This window comes from Amblyomma maculatum, chromosome 1 (genome assembly GCF_055883805.1).
Source record: "Amblyomma maculatum isolate TAMU_Amacu chromosome 1, ASM5588380v1, whole genome shotgun sequence".
Lineage (NCBI taxonomy): Eukaryota > Metazoa > Arthropoda > Arachnida > Ixodida > Ixodidae > Amblyomma > Amblyomma maculatum.
The window spans coordinates 396,141,979-396,157,620 of record NC_139344.1 but is presented as its reverse complement, the minus strand read 5'-3'; the positions used below and the strand labels follow the sequence as shown (position 1 = coordinate 396,157,620).

The 15,642-nt window shown below is 52.0% G+C and overlaps 1 protein-coding gene across 3 annotated transcripts in view; it reads left to right on the top strand.

Annotated features, from left to right (window-relative positions):
* LOC146208636 (GATA-binding factor 2-like) overlaps positions 1–15,642 on the top strand; it is a 76,025-nt gene that overhangs the window by 20,923 nt on the left and 39,460 nt on the right. Inside the window, exons 2-3 of one of the 3 annotated variants that reach the window (XM_084595590.1) lie at positions 1,895–2,239; positions 3,086–3,253. In XM_084595590.1, coding sequence (XP_084451716.1) covers positions 1,895–2,239; positions 3,086–3,253 — 513 coding nt within the window. Of the gene's footprint in view, positions 1–1,894; positions 2,453–3,085; positions 3,254–15,642 lie in introns of all 3 variants that reach the window. The other 2 variants (XM_084595597.1, XM_084595587.1) reach the window with 2 other exon arrangements.

Sequence of the window (15,642 nt, the reverse complement as noted above, 5' to 3'; positions counted from 1 at the left end):
AGTGCCACAAGGTTCGTGACATTTCCAAGTTTAGGAGAAATTAGAACACCGGATTTCAATGCACGGGGCCTGCCGAAGAGTTTCGTAACATACTAATCAAAAGCTCGGGCTGTGTGGTAGATATACAGTGCGGGAAATGAGGAACGGAAGAGGGGGATCACAGAGATGCAGGGAACTAGAATATACAGTGCAGTGTACGGGAGTGATTTCCCAAGGGGCAGCTGTCCTCGAAAATGAGGCACGAAGTGGCGGCGCTGCGGTCGGCAACTCTTGAACGCATTTGCATGCATTGCTATGGCGTTTCTGAGTTCGTCTGCAAACAGAATGGGTAACTTGTGTTGCGCTGCGCGCCCGGCGTATAAAACAACGAAATATTTGTTTTTGGCATGTGCACTAAGTACCCCGACAGTGTTTTGAGACCAAAACAGCAACTGCTCAAGCGCCATTGCAATCCATAGGTGTCTGCCGGCGCTGCGGTCGCACTCTCTTGAAATCGGCGCGAAACGGGCTTCGTTTTGGGGACACGCGGAGGTCCGTCCGCAGCACTATATATTCTAGTTTACTGTAACTGCGCTATAGGCAGAATAGTGAATCAGCCGAAGAATCGTTTCAAAGCACGATCCCATCAAGGCCTGTTTATTCACTACAGCGCAAGGACGAGCAGACACATTTTCTAAATTCTAAGTCGTCATCGCCTCGTGTAGGAATCGATGTGTTGCTACACGCTTCGCTATATCCGAACGACGATAGCGAAGAGTTTTTATACACAGGCTCACCCCCAGCTCGTTTCCGCTCACGCCGGTGGCAGTGGGGGCCAATCTGGCGTGCAGCCGAGTTGTCCGGTAACAGTGATGGATCGGGTGATTGTCGATGGTAATAGTAGGCAGAAAGCCGGGCGCGCGATGAAATTGAAAACGTTCTGCCGCCCCTGAGAGACTTCGCGTGGAAAAGCTTGCGAACGAGCTGTCGCCTTGTGTGTCCGCGATTGACCATGCATGTATCGAGCGTCTATTATAGATACACGTAATCACGGCGTTCGTAACCTCGTCGGTGGTTTTAAATTGTGCACTCGTGCGTAGAAGAAACGATCGTAAGTACCTGCACTGTATTGCTGGCGCAAACGGTCAATTTGTACCTCGACAAATGAGTGCCGAGTGCGGCGGCTGACTTCGCGACAGCGACTTGGAACGGTATCATTTATAAATTTGCGGCTTCACTTTAAAGCTGCCCCTTACAACGCGGTTTCCGAGTTACATAATACTTCCGCGTGTTAGTTTTTACTCTTTATTTCGTGAGTAAAAAAAAATGGTCACGTACGCCAGACCTACTTCTTCTCATCTACGCTACACAGTAATTTATGCTGCCATGCATGACACTAACGTGCTACAGCAATGGAAATGCCCATCCCGTGACAGGGCTTAAATAGCACGTCAGATGATCATTTCAGCTACAGGAATCACGGTGTACGCGCATGTGTAAAGCATGCAGATACAAGCATTGCGAGAATCGTTTGAATCGATGGTCAAGAGTTCTTGCAATGTCTTCTTTTCCTCCACGAGCGTATTTTTCTCCCTGGAGCTCGTTAGATGTCTCAAAAGGCGTTATGCCGTTCGAAGCAAATACCTCGTCGTTGTGTGTGCTATAAGTAAACGTTGTTTTGACCAAAACTTCAGTTGAGAAATCAATCAACTTTGAACTAATAAAGCTAGAAGTAAGATGTTATTTTATTAATATGTTATGGTTTAAAATAACGGGAATCGACTTTATAACGGTACCATTTCAACTATACCATCATTTCAAGTAAACAGAAAGCAGCTCGAGTTCGCGAGTCCGCGCTGACCAGACTCCACTCTTTAACGCAACTTCGTTTTTCTCTCTCTCTTTCTGTTCGCAGCCCGAGTACCGAGTAGCCAGGTGTGCCGGCCGCACTTCCACAGCCCGCTGCACCCGTGGATCTCGGACACGGCCAAGGCGGCCGCTGCGGCGGCCATGGTTCCGCACCATGGGGCCACTTGGTGTTCCCCGTTCCCGCCGGCCAAGCCGCAGCCCAGTCCGCCCACGGCGCCCTCGCACTCTAGTCCGCACCTGTTCAGTTTCCCTCCCACGCCGCCCAAGGACGCCACGCCGGACCCGGCCGCGGCCGAGGCGCCGGGCTACGCGGCCGCCTGCGACGACCACAAGCCCGGCATGCTGACGCAGCTCGCCTCGTCCGCCTGCGCCGGTGGAGGCAAGCGCGAAGGTAGCGGACCTTTCTCCGCATCCTCACCCCCGTACCCCCCGTACATGCCCCACCCACCCCCCTCCGAGCTGGCCGGCTACCACGGCTTCCACGCCGCGCCGTTGCAGCTGGGTGCGGCTAAGCAGCACTCGTCCTCGTCCTCCAACGCGCTCCAAGGACCCAACGGCTACGGCCAGGCCAGCAAGCCGCGAACCAAGGGACGATCCAGCGCCGGTAAGGCACGCCGGCCTGACGCTGCGATCCGCACGCCCTCCGCACGCAAGCACCTTCCACTAACAGCCACCTCTGCTGCCACTAACGCACCTGCCGCCGCAGCCTCGCCGGTCCACACCGACTGCCACGCCGCCGAATGGCCCCCTTCTTCCTCCTTCACTTGTCGCATGGTTCCGGGTCAGATTCGGTCGGAGGCAAGAGCTTGTGTAAAGGTTGCTTTGCCTGAACACCGTCTTCAAATACCAGCAGTTACGCCCATATGGCTGATTTCTGGCCCATGTACAGTAAATTAAGAAATCACTGTCATCCGTCGACGCTGCAGGCCTCTGTAGTACTGGCGTTTAAGTCCACTGTCTTTGCTTTTGTTCGATACCATATTTTGAACAGTCCGAATAGCATGCCATATCTCCCCCTCCGACCATCAGGTATGAGAAAGACCTGACTAGCTATTACAACAGGGGCCTAATGTCTCTAATTGCCTTGAAAGAGCCCCGAGCCTCTCTCTATGCTCAATCTGACCCGAAACCAGCTGCGTCCTCCTCTCGGTGTTGTGTGCCCCCTCCGTCGTCGTCTTGTGGGCATTGCTTTTTACGCGTGGTCCCACCAAAGCCGCGGTCGTCGCTTGGCTCGCAGGCGCCAGCGGAGGCGGTAGCGGGAGCAGCTCGGGCAGCGGCGCCACTAGTTCTCGCCGAGAACTGTCGCTGCCCTTCGCGTCCCTCGACCAATCCACGGCGCCGTACTTCTGGAACGGCAGCCAGGCGCTCGCAGCGGGACCGCGGTCTGACATCTCGGCGTTCGGAGGTGAGCGGCGACACGCGCCGCGCCCCGACCCGCTGTCGGTGTATTAACAGCTTGGAGGATTAATGGTGCAGTGCCCGAGCGCTCGTGCTTCCAACATCAGATCGCATCTTTGCCGAGAAAACGGACCAAGGGCCGACGGAACTGTGCCGCTTTGAGACATCTCTATAAAGAGGGAGGCATTGGCCCGCCGAGAACTATTGCTAACTTTTGCGGACGTTAGGTCCGTTCCCTCGATTTCGGCTTTAGCTGCTTCGCCCGTTTTTACACACCGTGTAAGGCATTAAGGTCCCGGATACACTAAACATGCGACATCATTGATGCTCTTGGCCAGGGTATAAATTCTTAATCTGGTTCCACATAGGTTCCAGTTATAAGCGCAACATTTTTAAAAGTTCCGCTTATAACTGGAACGTAAGTGGAACCAGGTCAAGAGTGTGCTCATGTCACGTTCTACCGGAGCCGGAAGGTTTGCTGCGAAAAATCTCTCACCGCAACACTTTCTGCAATACGCATGTTTCCGCGGTTGCCTGCTGTCAGTGCTTCTCCAATCGAAGGTTCTGTCCCCGGCATTGGCGAATGACATAAATGTTGGCGAAATATAAGGAAAAACTAATCTCTAAAGCTTTGTTGTCAGTGCGTAGGAGCTGTAAAGACTTAGGTTTTTGCTACTACCACTACAGCATTTACTGCGGCTATTTCCAAAGAGCCCCCCCCCCCTCCCCCCCCTCCGCCCTTTCCACCCTATATCGCCCCCGCTTTGGCGCTCATGACTTCCGTTCTGCAATGCGAAGCAAGAGGTCGCCCAAAAGAGCCACCGCCGTTCACTCGGTCTCCTTCTTTCGGGCGTTGCCATATAGGCCTTTGTATAGAGGCCACTGCTCTCCCATCCTTTCGCTTCTGTGAATGGCGCATTTTTTTCTGGGCTTCATTCGGGGCGCGCGCTTTTTCCACGGTGGCGGCTAACATGCGATCACGCAGCGATACCATCTCCCTTTGCCGCCACGCGTACGCACCATGCACCAGCCTCCTGGCGCACTCGCCCGCGCTGCGGTCTTTTTCCCCCTTCTGTGCAACTCTAGATGGTCCCTTCACGACGGTGTGGCAGTTCGCTCCGTTTCGTGATTGGGTGGCCCCCTTGTGTCCGGCGGGCTTTCTTTTCAATGACCTCTTCTCGACGGCGGCTTCATATTCGCAAAGTGCGGCCGTTTTTCTCCGCGTCCATACTCGGAAACAATCGTAGGTTTTCTCATGCTTAGCGACGCGCCATTCAGCCGAGGTGTAGGCACGACGGCGGTGAGAGCGAGGAGGGGGGACGGGACGCTAGCAGTGATGGGCGCTCACACGTCCATTTCCGCACCCATTGACTCGGCGTACTCCCGACAACAAGGCGTCTGCATCCGCTTCTGGCGGGATACTTCCATTCCGGTTAAGCTTGCGGGCTGAGCGTAGGGGGCTCGGCTTACCGTCTACACATCAATTTCGACGCATGGCTCTACGTTTTTTCTTTTTTTTTTTTTTTTACATAGACTTCACACATCAGTTTCGAAGCAGCATTGGAATAGCCCATGGGAGAGTTAGAGCGTCATTTAGGTGACGTCCTTGGAAGTTCCGCACTAGAACAGCAAGATGCGTCATATGTCCGACGTGAATGTAGATATCTGCATCAGTCTTTTTTTTAGCAGATTTCTTGCAACATTTTGACTTCATTGCTTTCGTTAGACGTACCCCACCTCTAGGAGTGCGCATGATCCGGACCTGTGCTGAAACTGCGAATTAAGCCAGCTGAATCTTATCCCGACAAGTTATCACTCTTGTTGTAGAATTGATTTTCGTTCTGGGCAGCTTGATGCGATGGAAACGAAGCGACGTGCCTCCAGCAAGGAAGTGGTCGATGGCAGTAAGTTTTACAAACATAGCAGGAGCCCCAAACCGATCAGCGCCGCTCTGCTCCTCTCTTCGTCGAGTGGCCCGGCTGCACTTACGTAACGAGCAGAACAATTTCTCCAAAACGCGGGGCGCGCAAAGCACACAAAGCATCAGCAACAGCAGCAGCTCATCTGGCTTTATGCTTCGATCATGACGTGAGGGGCAATCCATCTCTCCCTCCCCCGCGCCAGGGCTGTTAAGTGAGGCCGTTCGACGCGAGAGGGCAGCTTCGCCGCGCGCTCATAACAGGCGACCATCGTGGCATGATGTACCGGGTCTCGCGGAAAGAGAAGAACAAGCAGAGCAACAAGCAGCACCAAAAGAACGCGAGCTACGAACCTCACGCCGTTTCTCGCGCCGTGGTGAACACTGGGCATACCCCCTCTACACCACCAGCCCTCCACCTCTGCTGGTTTCGTACCATGAGCAAGAAAGGGGGGGAGAAGGGCACCAACCAGAGGCGATGATGGACCCAGTGCGACCCTGGCTTTGGCCTGACCTCGTAATTGCAGGTTGCCTCAACAACAGTTCGCATACACGGGTAGGAGAGCGTGAAGGGGGGGGGGGGGGGGGGATGCTTGGTGTAGTAGTGGTGGTGGTGGCAGAGGAGGAGGACAAGCAGCTCGTTTTGCTCTCGACGTTCGTGCCGAGCGTACGAGGAGCGAAAAGGCTCATTTGCAGCGATGCGGCGAACAGCCCCGGTCGGGTCGTTCGGTCGGGAGCCGTGCGGCGGCCCGATCGGGCCTCTCTCTTTCGTTCGTGATGCCCCTTCTCACTCTCATCGGACCGGGCACCCGGGTGGTGGTGGTGGCACGTTTCCCGAGCGCGCCGCTCGCTGCCTTCCAGACCTGTGCGCCGAGGCTGCTGTGCTGCCCTGCGTTTCATACGTGCCGGGGATGCCTGTCCGGCAGCGCGCGTCGACGGTGCGGACGCCGCCGCCGAAGATCCGGTTGAAGACTGCCCGACGCAATTCGCTTGCCGCCCGTTTCCTGAGCTCTGTGCACACGCGCATTGCGGTATGACTGGCGAGCGCACGTTGTGACCCCCTGCGCGAAGAGGGCTGGTGGCGAAACTGGGAATGCCATTCGCCCTAACTGGCTTCGTTTTCTTTGGTGTAGGCGTGTAGAAATGTGTCATGGCTCTCGGCATCTTTGTTTACTCGCGGAACCAAGGGGGGTAAAGCATGCTTCGGAGGCCGCGCTTGCCATCTACGGCGATTCTACGCCGCCATCAATTGGTTGACTGACGATATTCGAAACGAACACAGTGACCATTACAGTTCATTGTTCGAAAAGCTGGTTGCGTAAAAAAGATATCAAAATGTGTACTTCTTGCTTAAAAACAGCGATGAAATCTCCTTGAGCAGCCCATTTCTCTGTCTATGTACGCTTATATCTCAGAAACGGTGAAAAACGCTCGCTGCGAGTTTTATTCTTATGGTAATAACAGCTACCACAAGCCTACCAGTGTACTGCTTGAACTGCATGATCTAACATAGATCGACGATGAATTTGATCTAAATAACAGCGGTAGACTACTAAGACGCGTTACCATAATGGTTTACGCCGCGTTCAGTGAGACTTCGAAAAGGGTGTACATTGAAATGGGACCACCCTTTCGGTCCACAGAGCCCGCATGCGAACCAGGCTCGCGACGGATAACAAAATTTGCTCGCGTAACGACAAAAAATACGAATGACTAGAAGAAGCAAATATTCGTTTTTGAATACCGCATTTTTTTTTTTCCCGATACGTGGCACCTGCAAGCCATTTTGTAGCCTCACATATAATAGGCGGAGTGCCCCTGAAGAGACCTATCGGCTACAGGACTGCATGAGTGAGTGAGTGAGTGGAAAACGTTCGTGACACAACCGTGACATTCTTATCAGTGACATGGCGTCAGCGTTCGTGTTGGCCTATGACGATTCAGCTTTCGTTAGCCTTCGCCCTTCTTAAATAGCCACTAATTGCGGGGCTTTTGCACAGCCTAATTTCACGACTGCACTTTGGAGATATCCTCATTTTTCGTCCGGTAAAAAGGCTTTAATTGAAGCAGAAGGTAATGCATGCAGATTACGAAAGCCAAGCCGGTCCGGACCGTCTGACGTCTCGGAGAGGACAGCAGTATTAATTGGGGCAAACATCGCACTCTAGTGCTAAATGACTTAATTTCAAAGCCGTTCTTTCCCGCCGACGCATGCACGGGATACCGGTGCGCCGACAGGCGCCCGTTTCGACAACCCCCTTCGCCCGACGACCTCGATGTCGTCTCAGAGGACAGGGCGCGGCTTCCGCCTCGCGACTGTTGACTGCCTTGCCTTGGCGGGCCTCCAGAAGTGGGTTATAGTCAGATAGCTGCGCATGAGAAAACTGCCCGGATAATTGCCCAATCATTAATGCCTCTCTGCTCGTTTCGCACTGTATTCCGTTCCCCCCCCCCCCCCCCTTTTTTTTTTTTTTTTTTCCTTTTTCTCCTCCGCTAACTATGGACGGCTAGCTGCCCCCTCGACAACGCTAAGTCGAGCCGCTTAGCGTCCGTACCACTGATTTCACCACTAACCGCTTGAACGACAAGGCGCGGCTAATTGCGTTCTCTTTAACTAGTTATCTGCGTAACGCCGAAGCGCAGCACCTGGCATCGCCAAGTGCTTCTCGATTTTTCTTCTTGTTCAAGGATGCAGTCATTCGAGCCCGCTGTGATATTGTTCGACCATGTTGGCGCTTCTGCTATGAGCCAACAAGACAGCGATGCGGAAAGGAACGGAGATAACAATACGACGCAAGATGGCCGCGAAACCTTTGCCAGCTAACGCTGTGGTTGAGAAAGAATGCCAAGAACGGCTATACTTTCGCATTCTCTCTGCTTTCAGTCTGGCCCGCTCTGAACACCGAAAATGTTCTCAGCGCAGGTACTATTCACGAAACTTCGAAACGGATCCTGTGCCACCAATTGACGTACTTTCGCTTACTTCCTAAGAGGCCTTATTGTCGACATTCGGAGTCGGGTGGGATGAGTAAAAGCCGAATTGGGTCTGTTAAGGATTTATTCTCGCGCATCAGACATCTGTTTGGAGGCGAGGCCCAAGGCAGCAGTTGGTATGATTGGATAAGCTCTGCAAAGGGCAAGTGGGGCAAAGAAGCCTGTTGTTGCTCAAGCCATATACCTAAGGGTTACTAAGAGTATCGAGAAAAGGACAGAGACGACCGGCCAGCGATCTCCGCTGCACGAGCAGGTCGGGCTTCATCGCCTCGGCACATTAAAGCGGGTATCGAGTATCTTCCGCTGGAGGCATCCGCCAGCCGTCCACTGCGGCCAGCGCTAAGGACGAGGAGGCTGCTTGAAGGCGCCGCAGGCAGCGGCTGCATGGGGAAGGGTGAACAAGGAGAGCTACTCTGCCTCCGCATCTCATAACAGCAGCAGCATCAACGGCAAGGAGAGAAGGTTGGGCGTTCCATTGGCGCTGAGCTGGCGGCCGGCGCCGCCGCATGCTCACCGGGGAGCGCGCACACACACGCTGGCGAGAGATTAATAGTGTCGTCGGACAACGGGCCGAGCCAGGAATTCTGCTTTGTTCGGCTCGCGGACGACGATCGGCAAGGGAGAAACCAGTTTTCCGCCGCAGCTGTAGCCCTGGCCCCTGCGTGCATATACGCGTGTCCGGACTAGATGGCAAGAGGACAGGGTCTTGCGGGTGCCCGTGGGGGCTTGCGTGGTATGCGACAGCGGATGCTGCCCTTCGTGTGGTGCAGTGTGCGTGGTATACGTCTCAAGTAGACTACATTCTCTGCAAAAGTCAGTCCTTTGTGGGCTTAATTACGCCGTGCCAACCTTCAGTTCATAAAAGAACAGCCATTACTCCCCAGAGGACTAACTGCAAAGGAGTGTTGACACGCATAGTCTTGCTACGGACTTGCAGCAACTATTGAACGGCGTTATGATCTAGATTCTACTCATATTTTAAGAGCTGGAGAGGGGTATTTTTAAGGCGGCATGTTGAACCGGACGAGTCGGTAACAGTCTGACGACAGCATTCCCTTCCGTTCTTGATGTGTCCTTGGTTCTACTTTTGTGCAGGCTGTGTATATGTCATCTGTTGCGACCTCTTTGGGCAAAGGCTGGGCCTCTTGCAGCAGCACAGCGCGGTCAAAGCGAACTGTGGCTGACGCTTGGCTGATGGCGTTTGCACAGTCCAGTGGCATTGATAGAAAGAGACCCCTTGAAACTTTTCCGCCGTTCTTGGATCTTTTTTCGCCGGTACAAATGTGCGAAAATTAGGCGTGCATGCCCTACAAGGCATTTCAGCATAAGTGACGTAAGCAACGATACTGACCAATCGGAACTTGTGATTGTGAGCTCATTCGAAAGCACACTCAGAACTGTGTCTATCACGGATGCAATCTAGACCGAAACTTACAATCTGAGCGCAGCCTTTTAACGGCGCTTTTCTCGACAACATTTCTAGGGCCCTATACTGGACGCGCGCACAAGGCGCCATGTCCACAGGAGGTCTCGGCGATGAAGAGCCGAGTGGGCCGCATTCCGCAGGAACCGCGGCGTCTAGCCTAAAACCCCTTGATACTTTGAAAGTTACGCCAACGATTGAACTTTGCCGCCGCCGCGCTACCTCCTCGCCTCCTCCTCGCCCCTTGCGCGCCCCTTCGCTGAAGGCCGGCTCTCCGCCCGATTTCCTGAGCGACGATTGGTCTCCTTGCCGTTGCCCTTGGAAACCAACGCGCGTCCGGCGTTTTCCTTGTGTTTTCTTTTTCCTTCGCGCCATTTTTCCCCCAGACTCTGCGAGCGAATATTGCGCGCTGTGCTTTTATTGCAGCGTGCAAGCTCTATGCCGTGCTGTTGCGCGTACAACTGCAGCAAGCGACCTGAAGATGGTTATGCGGTATTCATGATATCTCAAGGCAAGCGTGACGGCTTGCGCACGAGTCAATGGATTCACAAGATTAGTCGAAAGACGTTTATTCCTAGAAACAACAGAGTTGTTTACGACGTCGAGTGCCTTTCTCACTCCCCGTAATAACGCGTCACCTGACGCTGCGTTTTTTATTCCTGCTTGCTGCTCAATATTTTTGCGGCGGCAGCATGTTCATTGTATAAAAATAAGGTTGTCCTCTGCAGCATGCTGAATATTCTGCGAGGCTCCAAGGCTCCATCATTTAACACGCTTCGACTTCTGTACAGTGAGAAACAGGGCGCTATAATCTGCTTTTTGCTGTCAGAAATAACTGGAAAATTACAGTCTCTCGATTGCATTTGTCGCGATTATGCTAGGATCCCTGGCCTCCTTCACTAAAAATCAAAATTCGGGCTTGTAGAGGAGCTAGCCTTTCCAGCTTTTACTTGTAGTGTGCGTCGGTTACTCGGGAGCATTGAATGCTGGCCCTGAAAAACTCTTTGGCAAGTAAACCCGAGGTATTGCGGGTAATCTGCACTAGTTAGGTCGTACGGCATTTTTTTTTTTTCAATTCTTGAATGTGTCTTGCCATGCTTCGACGCACGCGTGGGTTAAAAAATATGCGTTCGTTTTATCAGGGATACGGCCAATGTGCAGGAGGTGTTCATATGATCACACACGCTTCACTTTGACCATGACTACAAGGCGTTGGCAGGTTACCTTCGCTTTGAAAGCTGGAGCACTAAAAGCGCGATTCCGCGTATTCATTTATTGCGAGAAAAGTTATCCCATCGATGTCAAATCAGCCAGAATCATTGCATCAATTTTCTGTATTTACGAAACTTAAACAATCAATGATGATTATAGTTATTATGTAAAAATAGGGGAACATTTTGCGAGCAACAATTCTTAACACTGTAACATATTACTCATTTCAATTGTATGCAAGATTTTTTTTTTTTCACCTAGCCTGAGTAATTATCTCATCGCTCTATGTTCTAGCTACATTTCACTGAAGACCAGTTTGAGCCGCCAATATTACAAGAACTCGAAAAAAAAACCAGACCAAACGCAGTTCCATCAATTTTCTCTCACCGACCTGTCCTGAAGTAAAGGAAGCCTCCTCGACAGAGACATGAACCTCGCGCTGATAGTAGTCAGTTATTTCTGTGGCTTGCTCTTTTCTCACCTCCATTTATGAGAAAACAAGAAAGTATAAGAATTAAAAGTCAATGTATAGTTGTCTCGTCAGATATTATGAGATAATAGAGATATGACTGACAACGTAAGTCAATGAAAATTGAAGTATATCAATGGGTCATGGGACGGCATCAGATTAAATAGTGATGGTTATGAATAGTGATAGGTAATGATGGTGACTGTTACGGATAATAATAGTAAATTATAGTAATAGGCCCGGATAGTGAGGTGATAGTGTTCGTTGCGGATAGTGACAGTTATGATAGGTCTCTGGAATTAGTAGATATAGTGATAGATAGGATAGCGATAGTTAATGAATTGGCAGTTATATGCTTTCTCATTTCCGCACGTTGAAGACCTATGTGCACCTTGTAATTTTTTTTATTTGATTGTTGCGTTCAGTGAAATCAAGCTCTTTTACACAGCGCATGAGACCACAGCATGCTTGCCCCAGAACTTCAGTGTATCGGCAATAGGGCCCACCACTTCTCCCAGTGTACCCTGCTGTCTTTTAACCACACGCGAAGTCAGTGAGGGGCCACGTACTCATAAAATTATTTAATTCCTCCATCAGCATCATATCAAGACTGCCGTGGCAAAACTGTTCCTTGCATCGAAGCAGCAAGGAACAGCTCAAAATTTGATTTTATACAAAATTAACTTTTGAACGCAGATTATCGCGGATCGCTAACTAGCACAGTGCCATTAAACTTGGCCTAAGCTTTCCAACGGTATACGGTTCGGTGTTGCAGCTAAAATTTAGATTTTAATTGCAATTTACTAACTATCAATTAATTTGGCCCAGTAATTGATTGAAATACATGTACAATTAACCAATAATCCAATCTCATGGTTGATCACGTGACATATACTATTCTTAGAGAGATAGCTTGACAGTAGCGAAATAGACTAAGTCCTGCTTTAACCTTCTCTAATCTTGAAGCTCAAAGCACCAGCCTGGATCGTTTTCTGAAGTTTTGCCGCGGTGACAGATTTCACGCTCTAAAAAAAACAAACATAAAGTCAGAGGCAGTACTAGATTAAGTGCACAAAGTAAAACCTTATCATGAGACTTAAAAAGTGTCTGTAGCACAGAACTTGCCTGAAAGCTTTGTTTATCAGCATTCCCCATTCAAACAGTTCTAAGAAGAAAGCAATCAATTCATGTACTTTACTATAGGCATTCTCAATGCTTTTCTCGCAATTTTTCAAAAATTTTGTGCACTCCTGGAGCGCAGACCTGGCCCAAAAGCTCGCGCTTCACTCGCTGCTGCGGCCGGCCGGCGGGCGTCAGGGGGAAAAAGCGTGTCGTGCGCAGCGGTCGCCGCCGCCGCGCGAGGAGAATCGAGGAGGAAAGCGCGGCGCGGAGGAGAGTGTCGCTACTTTCAGATTATCAAGGGACTTTAGTCTAGCCCCGCCGTGCGCGCCCTCGCGTCGGCTGCCCTGACATTCCACGGTGCGTTCCACGGAGTCTGCGCCCAGCGCGGCATACGGCACCGTCGCGAGTTGCGCCCGAAAAGCGGGGAGGAGGGAAGCCTCCTGCCGCGAGCTGCCCAGCGTGCGATCGCGTCGAACGGTCGCCGTGTACCGCAACCGGAGAAAATTGGCAAGCCTGGAAGGAAGGAACCGAGCAGGAAGGCGAACGAAACAAAAATAATCTCGGTCAGTTTCACAGTGCTAACCACGTGGCACGGTGGTCTCCAGATTTCAGAACGAATTTTAACAACTTCGTGAGACCCGATCGCATATGTGGGGAGGAAGTGGCAGTAAACGGTGTCCGAGGAACTCGCGAGGCTAGTCTGTGCAACCCCCCCCCCCCCCCTTTTTTTTATTTATTTATTTATAAGGGAAGTTGCAGGTTAGCGCAAAACACAGGATCTGGAGCTGTTGCTACATGCACAGATGCATAGTGCTTCAGATGTCACGCGCGCGTAGCTGTCCGTGCACCCCCTTGCAGGACAGGAGAAAAAGTTTTCAGAAACGTTGCAAGCACTAGAGCGAGCGGCCTATCGCAACTCGCGTCCAGCTCCTGTTGAAGCCCGTTAGCCACCTGGACTTCTGCAGCTACTGAAAGTGCGCAGGTTTCGTGTTCTATTGTGCAGCGGGTGATCTCATCTAGAACTCACTATGGCGAAGTATATTTGAGAAGCTCTTCTTCAGAAGGTGTGTCAGTTTATATCAACTGCTGCTTCCTTAGTGTGGCGCCTACAGCAGGGAAAATCTGGGAGGTCGCGCAAGAGTGCAGTGAGAAGAAACGTGACACTGTTGTGGAATACCGTGCACCTGTGACAGAGGAGGCTTCGGCAAGTCGCCATGCGTTCATCGTGAAGTGTGCCACAGCGGTGGGTAACGAGAGAGAAAGAGAGAGAGAGAGACATGCACGCTCGTTCCTTCCGGCGGTTGTTTCCCGAAGGCCGGAGTATACGGCAGCACCGCAGCCTTTACGCAAAGAAATAAAAAAAAGTAAAAGGGGCGAGGATGAGGGTGAGGGTTATAACGGCGTCCGCCTTTCGTTCCGCGCCATCGAGCCCCTCGTTTATCGGCTTTGTCCCGGAACAAAGTGTTTCTTTTTTCTTCCCTTCCCTTCTCTTCCTGCGCCCGTCTCCGAAGGAGGAACAGCCGGCGGTCAACCCCGGCGCGCAACGCTCTGCCGGTCGCCAATTAACCGGACGCCGCGCGGTCCACAAGCCTCAAGACACGTCGCACGCGGCACGCGTCCTCTTCGACGTTGCCGATCGCGTCTCACTAGCGACGCCGGAGACGTCCGGCTTATTTTTTTTTTTTTTTCGCTGCCATCGGCCCTCTTTTTTTCCTCAGCATAACGCGTAGCTGCGTTGTCATTGCAAAACGAGGCTGCGACCATGATCCTTCCGTAATTTGTATAGAGGGAGCGAAAGCCAATACAATATAGCGTCCATAGAAGCTGTCCATCGGTCCAGCTGAAGGCATGAGATCGGGTGATGAACTTTGTACGGAATTAGTTCGATGATGAAGTGCGCGATCGGGTGCTACATTCACGAACGCCATGCTTTGAATGCTCCTGGGAAGCTCGAAGATCATTGACGTGCGCGGCAATCTTTATTAACGTTTTGTAACGTTTTCAGCCCTATTAGTAGATAGAAGAGGTCTTATTCGCGCTGCCATTAATTCATGAGTTTAAGCGAAGCTTTCAATCCTGAGAGGTCGGCACAAATTATCGCATTAAAGATACCAACGATTTCTTCAAGCAACAGTGCTCTCTGACGTTGAAGCAGCGTACAAGGACTGTGTCGTTAGGCTGAGGACCTTTCACAGACGAGGGCTAGTGTCCTCGAAGGGACGTGAAGCGTGACTTGCGCGACGGAAGGAAGAATACACAAGAAAATAGCTCCACACAAGCGCACAATACTTCAGTGCGGCCAGCGTTGTTTGAGCGACATGCCCCAAATGTAGATTCGCCGCCGTAAATTCTTCGCTGAGTGGCCGCGAAGGAAGGACATCGTAAAAGCCTCGCCCGGAGTCTTTCTCTCCTCTCTCCTTTTCTTCGAGTTCATTATTTTCCGAGACGTCTTTTCACGTACCAGAGGTCGTCCCTCAACGGACCCGCACTGGCCGCCGCCCCCATGCCTCCTTCCGCGAACCTTTGGCGTCGTGCTCCTCCTGACTTCGGATTGGCTCGCGACTCGTATAGTGCAAGCTTGACAGAGACGAAACGATCGCGGTGGACCTCAATGACGGCCGCGCGCGTCGTCTCACCGGAGAGTTTTTCGCGGCGCCGGTTCGGGCAACAGTCGCACCGGGAACAGCAACACTGCGGGGTGTTGGTGGTGACGGTGATGGCCGGTCGATCTCCCAGAATGCCTCCCGCGTGTGTGCGTTGTGCGCGCGTTCGCTCGCAGACCGAGTGTCGCCGCAGCATCGCGAAACTTTTACGACCCGCTGCTTCCACGCTGGACCCTCCGGGTCCTTCCTCTGCTGTCCGTGCTCGCTCTTTTACGGCCGGCGATAAAACGTGGGGACAGGTGAAGGCGGCCGAAGTCGTCCTTCAGCGCTACCAGCACCAAGCAGCACTCGTGTCCTGTCCGACGTCCCCCCCACGCCGTATCGCTTTTGTGATTTTGTCGTCCTCATTCGGTCCCAGCCAGCGAAAGTCGAACGCGTATCCAGCAACGAGGAACTGACGATGACGCCATCTTTTGTAGATGTTGCTATCCGTTTGCCCGAACATATAGTCCGTTGCGTGCCCGAAACTTCGTCTTGCGCAAGAAAGAAATGCTATAGTGACGACGCCCTAACTTGAGAATCCGGGGGAGGAGTGAGCGTAACTTCGCTCGAACCTATATAGCAGCGTTTGTTGTAAAGAGCCTCCCCACTTCAA